Raw genomic sequence first — 12,390 nt, forward strand, 5'->3', positions numbered from 1 at the left:
TGGAGGCCCCGGGATTAAAAACTGCTTTCTCAAACCGCACACTCTCTTTGTTGAGACTGTCTGAGGCTGAACCACCGGAAACCATGGAGAAAAAATACACCACCTGAGCAAAGCCAGTGGAAAAATTATGACTCCATCCCCCCCTTTTTTTTTTAAAGGATTAATTTGTTGTTTTGTTTTTCGTTCAAAGGGCAACCTCATATTTTAAATATATTTTAGTTCATGTATCCTGGCTCTAAAACTGTTACCACAAGACAATAGAGAGCAGCTGTGATCAGAATCCATGTTAATTTTTTAGGAGAAAGCATTTCTGGTTTCTACTCAATAAGAAAAACACATAAATCAACTGCACTCATATTTGCATTAAATCTCATGTGTGTGTTTTTTAATTCCCCATCCTATGGATAAATATTAACACCATTCCTTTATTTTTTAAAGTCTAAAATATACTCAAATAACGTTGAGATATCTTATTATATTATTTTGCCTATTTGTATGGAAAATGACACCCAGTGATTTCCTTCCAGAGTTAATGTCTAAAAAATATAAATAAATGCAAATATTCCTGCAACTAAACAAAATCAAGTAAAAACAGAGAAGACCCACAGTTTCTTTTACACACGTTGCCTGACTGCCACTTTGTTCATTCTCCATTTTCCCTCTCCATCACACACACACACACACACACACACACACACACACACTGGCACAGACACACACACTCATGCACGCACACACAGATCGTTACTTGATGAAAGAGTAAGCTCACAGGACCTTTATTCATGTCTTTTCAGCGGTGAGGTCACACCATCTTTGGAGCCAATAAAGGATCCACAATCACCGTGTGTTGAGATCAATGGAGGGGAGCAAGTGTGGAGCTCTCAGCAGCCGAGAGTCTTTTCCAGTATGGCTAACCCTTGATTATTGTTATCATTATTATTATTACTACCACCGTGTGCTCGGAAAGTCTCGTCTCTCTTTGTGATGCCGGTGATTTAACCATTAGCGTCTTTTCGTTGTTCAAAAAAGTTAGAAATCTATTAAAATCACAGCAGAGAGTCTGATGCGAGGGGGGCTCACAAATTGCATACAATACAACAGATCACAGTTTCGAAGGCTAGCACAGATAAAAAAAACACATATGTACCATTTATATAAGACACACACTGATTGTCTCTTAGAAACTACATATTGATTCCTTATAAACACTTTTTTTTTCTTAAATAAAGTAGTGCATCCATGTCCACACACCATCCTCATGTCTCTCTGCCAGCAGGTCGGCAAAGTTGTGTAGAAGCTTAAGAAGCTTATTGGAGGTCTGTCCATCCCGAGCACTTCAACACAAGAATGAACTTGAATTTTGTTCTTGGATAAACATTAGTTCCGTGGCTGTGGTTGGTCTTTTCTCTCAGAGTTCACTCTGTGTTGTCCTCAACAGGTGTTTTTTACGCATAGAGGCACACACTGACAGACATGGATGAGGGGCTAACCTGTGAATGAACGGTGGGTGGGGGTGGGGGGTTGGGGGGATCTCTTTGCCAGTGCTAAAATAAATTAAACCTCAACTCTAGGAGGACCAGAGACCATCATCATGCCAAAAAAAACAAAAACACAAAACAAAAAAGAAACCTCGAGGCCCCTGGGTGCCCTGCCTCGCCGAGCCCGGCTCACACTTTAACCAGTCCGATGTGTTTTATTGAGGGATGGCAGCACTGTGTCTGATGTGATCGTCACTGTTTGTGCACTTTTTTTTCTCACAAGCTGATTGCTCTGTTCACAGGACCTGGAATTTCCACGAGGAAGTTTGATCCTTATAATCCAAGCAATCGGCATTGAAGTTCAGCTTCCACGACGCCGCTTGGTCCTTATAATCCAAGCAGTCTGCTGTGGAGTTGAAGCCCAGGCCGGATGTCCCGTAGCCCTGGGTGGAGAGGGACGCCGGGGACTGGTTCAGATGGCTCGTGACTGCTGCGTTCGTGCTCATCGGGCTGAGAGTCGAGCCCGGGCCTGACAACTGGTGGTGCATGGGAGTGAGGTAAGAGCCGCAGTCCATGCCGCCGAAGTAGGACGTCGAGCCGGCGTAGCCCTGGCTGTAGCCCGAGGCCTGGGTGTAGGTCATGGGGTAGGACCTCTGCATGCAGGAGGAGGAGGTAGACAGCGGGTCTGAGAGCGGAGAGATGGACGCCGGGCTCCAGATGGACACCGGGGCGGTGCTGGTCGAGATGGCGGGGACCGTGGTGGTGCTGGTGGGGGGCGTGAACTGGCCGCTGGCCCCGCTCTCTGAGCTCACTTCTCTGGTGGGGGAACTTTTCTTTTTGGCAGGTCGCACCTTGTTCTGGCCCCCGTTCTGCTGCTGCTGCTGCTGCTGGCGACACTTGGCCCGTCGGTTCTTAAACCACACCTGGAAGAGCCACATATCAGTGCATATTAGTCAAATAAAATCCCTTCATTAGGCTTTAAAGTGACCAAATCCAAAGGACACGCAGTCAATATTTTAACCACAAGTCATAATATCCCCATTCATTAATAAAAAAAAACCCCACACATCTGATGAAAATAGAATGCATTTTCTAAAATCAAGATAAAGATGTTTGAGAGTTTTTCTCATATTAACTTTTAGTATTTTGGTACCGCTGGACTGACACTTTTATTATCTCTCACTATAATAACCTCAGACTGCTGCTCCACTGAATGTTTAACATAAGTGATGGGTTCAGATGGATGCTTCATTTCATTCCATTTTTATCTCCCCGGAAATGATTTTATTTTCAATATGAACTGTTCTGTTTAATTAAAGGAATTATATATATAAAAAAATAAATCACAGCCCAGTTCATTTTTATGATTTCCAGAAATCATATTTCAAATATGGCAGATCATCCGATTAACTCACCTGCACGCGGGACTCAGGTAGATTGATTTTCAGCGCCACCTCTTCGCGCATGAATATGTCCGGATACCGAGTTTTGGCGAACAACGCCTCCAAAACATCGAGCTGTGCGCGCGTAAAAGTAGTCCTTTCTCGCCTCTGCTTCCGTGGCGTCGCTGCAAAGAGAAAAAAAAGTCAATCAAATCAAATATCACTCATTTATCAATAAAAAACGAACTGTAAAAAAACAAGCTCAAAGATGATAACTAATTAAAAGCAGATATGGAGCCTAACTCACAATTTGTTTTTCGTTGTTTGCGTAATTACGCACGAATCCTTTGAGACTAAATCGCCCTCGGCAAATTATAGCACTTCACGTACTTAACGATCTAATGGGCCTGAGATTTAATTCAGTTTGAAGAAAAATCAAATCAGTTTTTCGTTGATTCAGAAGGAAGGCACGTTTAAAAATAAAACCACACAAGAGAAAGACTACTTCACTCCAAGCTGTGTGCGTTCGTGCAAGACGTTTAGTAAAATAGCCTGTGTCTAATGTGTTTGACTGATTAACCACACAATATATTAACAAACACATCCACCAAATATCATAAATCAGTATTACATTTAATCCTGGTTAAATAAAAGCTAATAGAAATAGTAAAAATATTTAATGAGCTTGAAACGGGTTCTGTAACACTTTAAACACCCACTCCTTTTTGCCTGTAGCCTCAAGCCATCAATGTTCTCGTGTATTGTCACAGAGTTGAAACCCACCTGGATAGCCCACTGACGGATGCAAAAGGTCCATTCCGGAAGTAGTTAAGCTGAGGCCATTAACTGTGTAAGGTGGTTGCTTTAGATACGACATCATGCTAATATTCGTTTGAGGGCTGAAGTTGGAGAAAATTTTGAAAATTGATGGAGCTCCCGAGATGCACTGGGTGTCCTCTGTTCGCCGTATGGTCCGCGTGAGACCGGACACCTGTTCCAAGAATGAAGAAGAAAAGGAAGAAGACATCGGTCAAAATGCACCTTTAGACACAACAGTGGCTCTGTTTCCACGCCGCTGTCGCCTAAATGAACCTCTCCCTCCAAAAGACACGGCGCTCCTCAAATACACGAGCAGCCACATCTCCAGCTGTCCTCCTCCCTGACACCCCCACCCGCCCCCTCCCACCAACAGAAACCAATGCACAGCCACGATAATTGCAACAAGTCTGTTGGAAGTTCAGTTTAACTCACTGGTTCCTATTTGTAATAAAAATGAAAAGTAAGAAGGTGTTGAAACAAAGACTCTTAAATGTAGGTGAAAATTAAATCCACTCATTAATCCCATTTCACCAAAGTGAACACAAGTCGTTTCACTTCATTTTCACATTGTTTTCTGTTGTATCTATTTTTATTTATATATATTTCATTTTTATTTTCTGTATTTGGTCTAACTTTAAAGTTTGACCTGTGAATAATATTTAAGAGAAAATTTGGGGATTGGGGAGAAAACATATCATCATAAATAATCATCTATCAGATTCATTTCTCATTTATAGTGATCAACCTCTCATTATTAAGAAATCTATCAATATCCCCATTGTTAATTTTTAAAACAACATTGACATGTGACAATTTAAGTCAATATATATATTTTTTTTAATTTTTATACACCATATTTATAGATGCAGTTAAAACACTAATGTCTCAAAAAATAGAAATAAAAATATATCAGCAACCTATTCAACCCTATTGCACTTATTATTTTCACTTCTTTCAGCAGAAACGCACGTGCTGACTGGTAAATGTGTGATTGCTGTCACTTCAACCTCAGTGACACTCACCCGTTATTCCCACTGTGCGTCTTGATTAGCTGCATTTTTTTTTTCAATATCCAACGGTTTTAACCCCCTCATCCCAATCTGTCACACTTAAAACACACCCGTCTACCAGTTGCACACACCCGCTCAATAATAATTACACTGTCCAAGAATTGATTATGATAAAAAAAAAAAAAAAAATTCTGTTGATGAATTAACGAGATAATCCGAGTGGCACCTATAACTGGAGCTGCAGTTTGGTATCGACTCAGTCCAAAGTGCTTCAAGGCTTCTCAAAAATGTTGCTGTGAATCAAATCAAACGCGAGTCTCCTTTTTAAAAAAAAATCCCAATCCCGTATTTTTATTTGGCGTGAATAATTATCAACATTTTGCAGAAAAAAGATCAAGACATTTGAAACTCCTATAGGGAGAAATTAAATTCTTATATGTTAATTTAATTGAGCTAAACCTCCAATTTAGAGCTTGAACACAATCTGTCACTATCACTGTAAATAAATATTAAATATGACGTGTTGGTTTATTGTCCTCTGAATTATTCATCCCTGGGAGCAGAGGAGATCCAGCAGGGAGAAAAGGCCCCCAAACATTTTTTTTTCCATAGCAGGCCTAAATGTTCTGTCTTTACTCCAGTGCTGCGTTCAGGTTCACGCCTCCTCATTTTTGTCCCCTTTGTGTTGTTGCACTGGGTCTTTTTCGTTTGTAAATTTACATGGAGGATATAGGTGGAAAATAAGAGGCTTCGCTTTACACTGAAACTTCACTGACTCGGTGTCGTCGGTTGCGGTTCTGGCTTCAAGTCAGTGAGAGTATGAAACGTGTGTGTGTGTGTGTGTGTGTCCAGGAATCCTACAGTTATTAAAGAGGCAGTAATACTAATGATACCAGAGGAAATATTGAATTTAGCTTTGGATCAGTCTTTGTTTTGTTTGTTTTTTTTCTATCACATCATCATGATGTAACTTCACCTCTTTGCGTCTGTAATCACCAGATACTCTAATGTGCATTTACACCCTCTTTCTTTCCCTCTTCCACACACACTTATTGTCTCCGTATAACGGGCTGAGTTTAAGACGCTTTAACCTCCATCTGCAGTTTGATGTCACTAAACAGCCTGGAGCTTATTCACTGCTCTTTCTCTGAGTCTCTGCGGCTTTGATTTCAGCTGCGAGAACATGTTTCCTAAAACACTATGCCATTAGAAGCTTTTAGACGAGAGTTTATTACAGGTGTAATTTCCTGCACACTTTTAATGTCCCACATAAAAGCGATTTCCACCCTTAAGATTAATAATAATATTATTAATGATAATTATTATAAAAGGATAGAAACTTACCCTCGAGTGTAAAGTTCTTTGTCTACTTGGTTTCCTCCAGTAGAAATAATCAAAGTCAGTAACAGATCAGCGACGTCCTGGCGGATAAAAACACACAAAAACCAAGCAAAAGCAGAACGAGGAGCAGGAGCAGGAGCAGCAGTGTTCACAGACTGAGCAACAGAGCGGATAAAAGTTGAGCGTTGAGCGCCTGCATCAGGTTCTGGAGCGGTGCGACAGCGGCGGAGGATGGAGGAGGCTGCGTGTACGCCTTTCGGATTTGTTGGTGTGTTGTGAGTGAAGTGGTTTGAGTTGGATTTTGTACAAACTGCCAGCCAATAGGAGCCGCAGGACTGAGCTGAGGTCTGTCTCCGTCTCCGTCTCTCACACTGGTGGTGGGGAGGTTTTTTTTTTTCTTTCTCTCTCTTTTTTTTTTTTTTTTTTCTGGGAAACAAATGTCTCCAGCTACTTTTTTTTTGACGCACAGTCCTCAGCCAATGGCAGCGAGAGGGCGACTGACAACATCCCCATCCCACCGCAGAGAGGGCACATTGATAATAAATAAGCGGTGTGTCGCTGCTGGGTGACGAGGAGTGGAGTTTAAAGTCACTTTACTCTTCTTTTACTTATATTTTATATCAAACGTGGCTGTTTTTAAACGGAAGCACCAACTACAGAGATTTTACGCACGTGCTGAGTGGGAGATTAGGGACATATGCGCAAATAAAAGACTTATTTTATTCAAATTAATGTATTTACAACATAGTGACACAAAAATCACATCCACACACCAAATATTCAGATATTTAGATTTAATAGAAATGACTTTAAAAGTTGCTCATAATTTCAAATATATTGCATTTTTACTAAACGAGGCATCTCAGAAACAAACAAACAAAAAAACGTGAGGCTTTTACTGCTGTTAAGAAGAGTTGGGAATTTAATGAGTAAAAAAATAAATAATCAATGACAAAAATACAGTAGGAAAAAAAAACCCCGCCTGGACTGAAGCAGGGCTCTCTCCATGTGAAGGCTGCACCGTCCTCTCACATTCCAGCGCGTCGCAAAAAAGAGGGATTTAGAGCGACTTATTTCCTTAAAACTGTCCTCCCATCCACAGAGGCAGCCAGTCTGCCCCCATCAGCCTCATACAGGCCTTGCTGCACCAGAAGGAGAAAAAAAAAAACATCACCCGCAATATTTCCAGGGGAATTCCCACCGAGAGACACCGAGCAGCCGAGGACTTTGTCAGGCTGCACCGGACCTGCAGCGCTGGTGTGCAGACTGAGGCAGATACAGATACAGGCCTGTGGTGCAGCTGCAGACGACAGCCGAGCGACTTCACTTATTTCAGCTGAAACCATTTCTGCAGGAGGAAGATGATGTGACAAGATGAAGGTGAGTGTGTTTTTTTATTTATTTTTGCTTTAAATTTAACAGAAAGGTGTTTTAAAAAAAATATATATATATATAGATTTGTGTGTGATATTAAAATAGCCTTTAATTATAATATTTATTATTATTGTTATAATAATTGTTGCAGTACTGAAAGCCATTCGGTGCAGTATATTAGTGTTACATTTTGTGGAGGACCTGCGAGCTGCAAGGGACAAATAAGCCTCCTCTACGTCACTTGAATTTTGAACCTGCGTGCCCATCTCAAAATAATATGCCGAGGGTTTTTGTCACGGCTTGGTAAATGTATCATCTTAAGAGGCTTTGTGGAACACCTACACACACTCACACACACACACACACACACATACACATACACACACATACGCACACACACACTGCGCGCTTGCACGGACACACCCGCTCACTTCAAACAGATTTGAATATTGATTTAGATTTATAAACACAGGCAGACCGTGGGCTTTATGAATCGTCATTCGCCTCTCTCCGTGGCTCGTGTTGGAAGGCCAGAGTCAAAAGGTGCAGTGACAGCTGCCGGGGTGTGGGGGAAACTGGTTTTCACTCCAGAGCTGCAGCCTGCTGAGGCTCACACACACACACACACACACACACACAAACACACATACACACATACACATTCACACTGATTCCTCTGCACGCTGTAGCAACTTTACAAAAGTCAGTGACATCTCTTTTTGACAGATTTCCGATCAGAGGAAACAAACGCCTGTGTGGATCATAACCCCTGGATTTCTTTTAACAACCGACCTGAGATCTGAAGGAGCCAAAGTTTTGCCTGTTGGGAGGAGAGGAGCTGCAACAGACCCAGGTATCCCTGTTTGCTTCTTCTCTTTAAATTGATACGTTTATTTACTGTCCAGTCAGAAAACACACTAAATAATTATCTTATCTACTATAAAGTGGGGGAAATTAAATTCACTCTTTTTTTGTGTCATTTAAAGTAAATTACTCTCATCCATCATCATCCATCTTCAAATATTTGGATTTTTTTTTTTTAGTGTGCTTTCTGTCCATCTCAGAGGTCACAGTGTGTAGTCCTTTCGTGCTCCTCCACAAGATCATCACATCTAACACACATTATGAAATCTAAATTAATGCACCTGCACCTCCTTAAAAATATTAGCTATTATTTTACATGCAAGTCCTTTAAGAGGTCAGAGCTTCATTGTACCTGTAGATAAAACAAACAAAAAAATCACCCTTCTGTAAAAAAAAAAAAAAAAAAAAAAAAATCGTTCAGAAAACAAAGTGAATATTTGCTGATATTTACAGCTGCTTTGGTGATGGACCCTGTAACGCGAGACTTTCAAAACGCTGCGTGGAAAATCGTGACGTCTGATGCTGTTATCTGCTGGATCTCACCGTTTAAATTGCTAAATAATTTATTAAATTGTAAAGCCAGGCCCTCCGCAGGGACTTTGTATCTTAAAAGGACGTTTAAAGGGAGAAGGAGTTAAACGCCTCTGGCGAGCAGCGCTCCCACTGACTCCCGGCTAATTGACGACGACGGCTTTTATCTCCGCCTCTGACTACACTCAACCTGAGGGTGAGGATTTCACCAGGCCTGCTCCAACCTGTGATTTCTACCAGTTAATGCGCAGCCTATACATCTTTTCAAAAAAAGGGGGGAAAAAGGTGCTCAGGCCTGGATGTTTAACCCCTCTTTGATAGCCATGAAAAGAAAATGTACCCTATGTCAAGAATGGATAATTAATAGGCAGCCTGGCCCCTTCCCTCCCTGCTCTGCGCCTTATCCAGCCATAAAAAGAAATAATCAACAAATTATATAATCAATAAATGTCTGTTTCTCAGGAGAAAAAAAAAATATAGATGTATAAAAAAAAACGCAGCAGCCCTAGAATTTAAATATTGGCACTTTTGCAAAAACAAATCACAGATGTTGTTTGTGAGTTGTCTGAATTTAAAGCTGCATATTTCCATATTCATTTCTATACATCTTCTAACTATCCAGGCAGTTTTCCTCCCCTCTTTTCTGCCTCTTCCCCTCCTTGTTTGATATCCGCATGGCTGAATATGGGGAATGTGTTGGTGGAATTCATTCTGAGCTTAAAAAAGAGAGATAGAAAAAAGGAATAAAATCCAATAAAGCCAATTTATATAGAAACGCAGATAATCTGTAATGTCAAGAAAAGCTTTTCCCTCTGCATGTGGGATTAAAAAATTACCTCACTACTTACTTGTCTAGTTGCAATAAACAACCAGAAGTCACCTTAATCAGATTTATTTTTTCACTTTTATTTTTATTAACTTTGATTATTTTTAGTCTTTCTATCCTTAAATGACAAAGTTATTATCAATTTTGCAATTATTAGCTCGAAAATTAGTTTATTTAACTCCTTCCAGCCACTTTTAAATATAATCACACATTACTAAAATATGTGAAAAATGTATTTAGTAAAAATGTTTTCTTATTATTTGATTTGGGGAACATGTGTACTGCTCTAAGTGAAGTTGATAAAATGACTGGGGTTACATCCACAGTAATTACTGTGCTTTATTTAACACAGTAATTATTGTGGAGAGGTACGTGGAGTGTGTGTTTGGTTGTGAGTGTGTGTGTGTGTGTGTGTGTCAGAGAGAGAGAGATAGAGTGAGAGCGAGAGAAAGAGAGATGAGCTGAAGTAGGATAATCACAAGCTGTATTTTAATTAGCCTGGCAGGTTTGATGGATACATTGCCACTGCTGCTGCTTTAGGAGGAAAAAAAAAAAGGTGCAGTGCGTAGTGAGCAAGATGTCTAAACTGAGGGCTTTCCCCACGCTGTTCCCCTATTACAAAGGAGCTAAACCTTTGTGTAATGTAACATGTAACTGACCCCAGAGGTCATCAAAACACATTCAGAGCCCTCCCCAGGGATTAAAGCAGGAGAAACCCATTCAATGTCAGTTTGGGAAGAGTTTACTGACACAGAGGCTCCCAGGCAGGCAGCACTCTGCATCTGGGATTTTATCTCTGCGATTACTCACTAAATTTAGCGTCAGTTTAAAGATCTCCTTTAAATGATTAAAGAAAACACTTGGGTATTAAACGAGCCTTGTATTGTAGTTTTTAGGTTGTGCTTTTATTCTGAAAAGGTGTGCTGGCTGATCATTAAACTGTGAATTTATTTTCCAAACCGACCCCTCCGTGAATTCGAATGCTGCGGCTGTGTGTGTGTTTGCCAAGTTTGCTCTTGCCATTAATATGACATGCCTTTTAATTAGTGCTATAATTGTTTGTGTTGTGTTTGTGCAGGAGTTCGCCAACAAACAAACGGATGCAATTAAACACACTCGCCTTCAGATCATCAATGAGGAGGCAAAGTCAAGACTGGCAGAAAACAGACAAGGACAAATAAAAGGCGGGAGAAGACTGTGCTGCCTCAAGGTTAACGCTGACTGAATGAACTGTGTGAGGAGCTCATCTCCACACAATCTGGAGAGTTTCTGCTCCTTCTACAAGGACACACACCACAAACTGTTTGTCCAAGGAAATGGGCTCATTTTTTTTTTTACAACTCGGTGTCGAAATATTTTAGTATCATTGCTGGAGAATGAAACCAAGTTTATTTATGATCACCGCCTGCTTCTTTTCTGTGTCAGAATTAATTAAAGATTAATTTGCAAATAAAGACCATCAGTGTTTATGTCATTATGGGACCACCACTCTGCTCCTCAACTCCTGCTCTGCACCTATCCATCAGTAGGCTTCTCCTCTGTGTGCTGAGGTGTCTGCATGGCGTGGTAAAACCTGCCCTGCAGACTGGACCTCTCAAGTCTTCAAAGGAGGAAGAACTCAATGTGGGGGATTTGTTCAGGCTTATTTGGTAACCTAGGATTTGAATTGGATTCTGGGAGGCATTCATAACACATTTGAAAATGTTACATTGTGTGATTTCGTGTGTAATCCCCATAATAAATTTTAGAAATGGTCACAGCACTTGCACAACTGTGACTATTCATGATTTATCAAATGGTTTTCTTGTCTTGCCTCTCGGGGGTGAGGTGTGTGTTGCCGAGAGGGAACGGGACGATCTCAGCCGCTGGTTTGAGGGGGTGGATGGGGAGGTGGTGGTGGGGGCCCGGAGGGAAGAGAAGAGATGAATCTACCATTTTAACCTTTCTCTCAACACTGTTTTGTTTATTTGACCTGAATATGTGATAGGGTCAGCCGCCGTGCTTCCAGAGGGATTCTCTCAGACCCCCCAACAGCAGTGGAGCATTACAACCACTAGTGGATTAAACCTCCCTGGGAGGAGGGTTAGTGTACACACACACACGCACACTCTTACACACACTGTACTGTTTATTAAAAGGTGTATTTTAACAAAGCCACAGTCATAGATTAATATGCTGTTTTTATTTCTCCATCCTGCCTTTAAGTGTCCCACACGTTGCATTATTACAGTTAGAAAACTAGTTCCTGCATTTTATACTTGGAGCAAACTTTTGTAAATAATATGTAAAACCTACAGGCATTTTTTTTACAACATAAATATTAGCTGCTCTGAGTAACATAACAATAAAGTTCAATTATCTTGTTAAAAAATCTTTAAAATAAACATTTCCTTTCCCCGTTAATGACAAAATCCACATTAAACACAATGCAAATGTTCTTAATTTCAAAATATTTAACCTCCTGATGAAACGTGCCTCCTCCTTCACTGAGAAGTCCGCTCTCCAGTGTTTCTGCATCAGGTGCACGTTGGACCACGAGAGAGGCTTAAAGACTCACTGTGATGTCACAAAACCTTAAACTCAGACAGAGAAATACTTCCTCTTTGGCAAATGAACTTGAAAACACCCCTCTAGTGTCAAAGTAATAAGTGTTTGAGTTGGGGGTGTGTGGGGTGGACACACAGTGGCCTGACTGTCTTTATGAACATTGTCCCATCTCATGGTTTGTTGACTCCACTGCTTGGTTTTCTTGTCTGCTACATGTA

General features: G+C 40.8%; 1 protein-coding gene and 1 long non-coding RNA gene across 2 annotated transcripts; one reads left to right on the forward strand and one right to left on the reverse strand.

Moving 5' to 3' along the window:
• Positions 1-760: 760 nt before the first annotated feature.
• Positions 761-6,406, reverse strand: otx2b (orthodenticle homeobox 2b). The gene is made up of 4 exons (XM_085767423.1): positions 6,034-6,406; positions 3,644-3,851; positions 2,894-3,045; positions 761-2,401 (listed from the first exon to the last, which is right to left on the reverse strand). The coding sequence occupies exons 2-4, from the start codon at positions 3,738-3,740 to the stop codon at positions 1,775-1,777; spliced, it is 876 nt and encodes a 291-aa protein (XP_085623549.1). The 5' UTR covers positions 3,741-3,851; positions 6,034-6,406; the 3' UTR covers positions 761-1,774.
• Positions 6,407-7,012: 606 nt separating this feature from the next.
• On the forward strand, positions 7,013-11,494 carry LOC146963849 (uncharacterized). Its single transcript, XR_015034716.1, has 3 exons — positions 7,013-7,410; positions 8,131-8,257; positions 10,704-11,494. It is a non-coding gene; the product is annotated as an uncharacterized LOC146963849 (long non-coding RNA).
• The last annotated feature ends 896 nt before the right edge of the window (positions 11,495-12,390 follow it).

This window comes from Trachurus japonicus, chromosome 22 (genome assembly GCF_045865225.1).
Source record: "Trachurus japonicus isolate A0001 chromosome 22, Traja_1.0".
In the NCBI taxonomy this organism is placed as follows: Eukaryota; Metazoa; Chordata; class Actinopteri; order Carangiformes; family Carangidae; genus Trachurus; species Trachurus japonicus.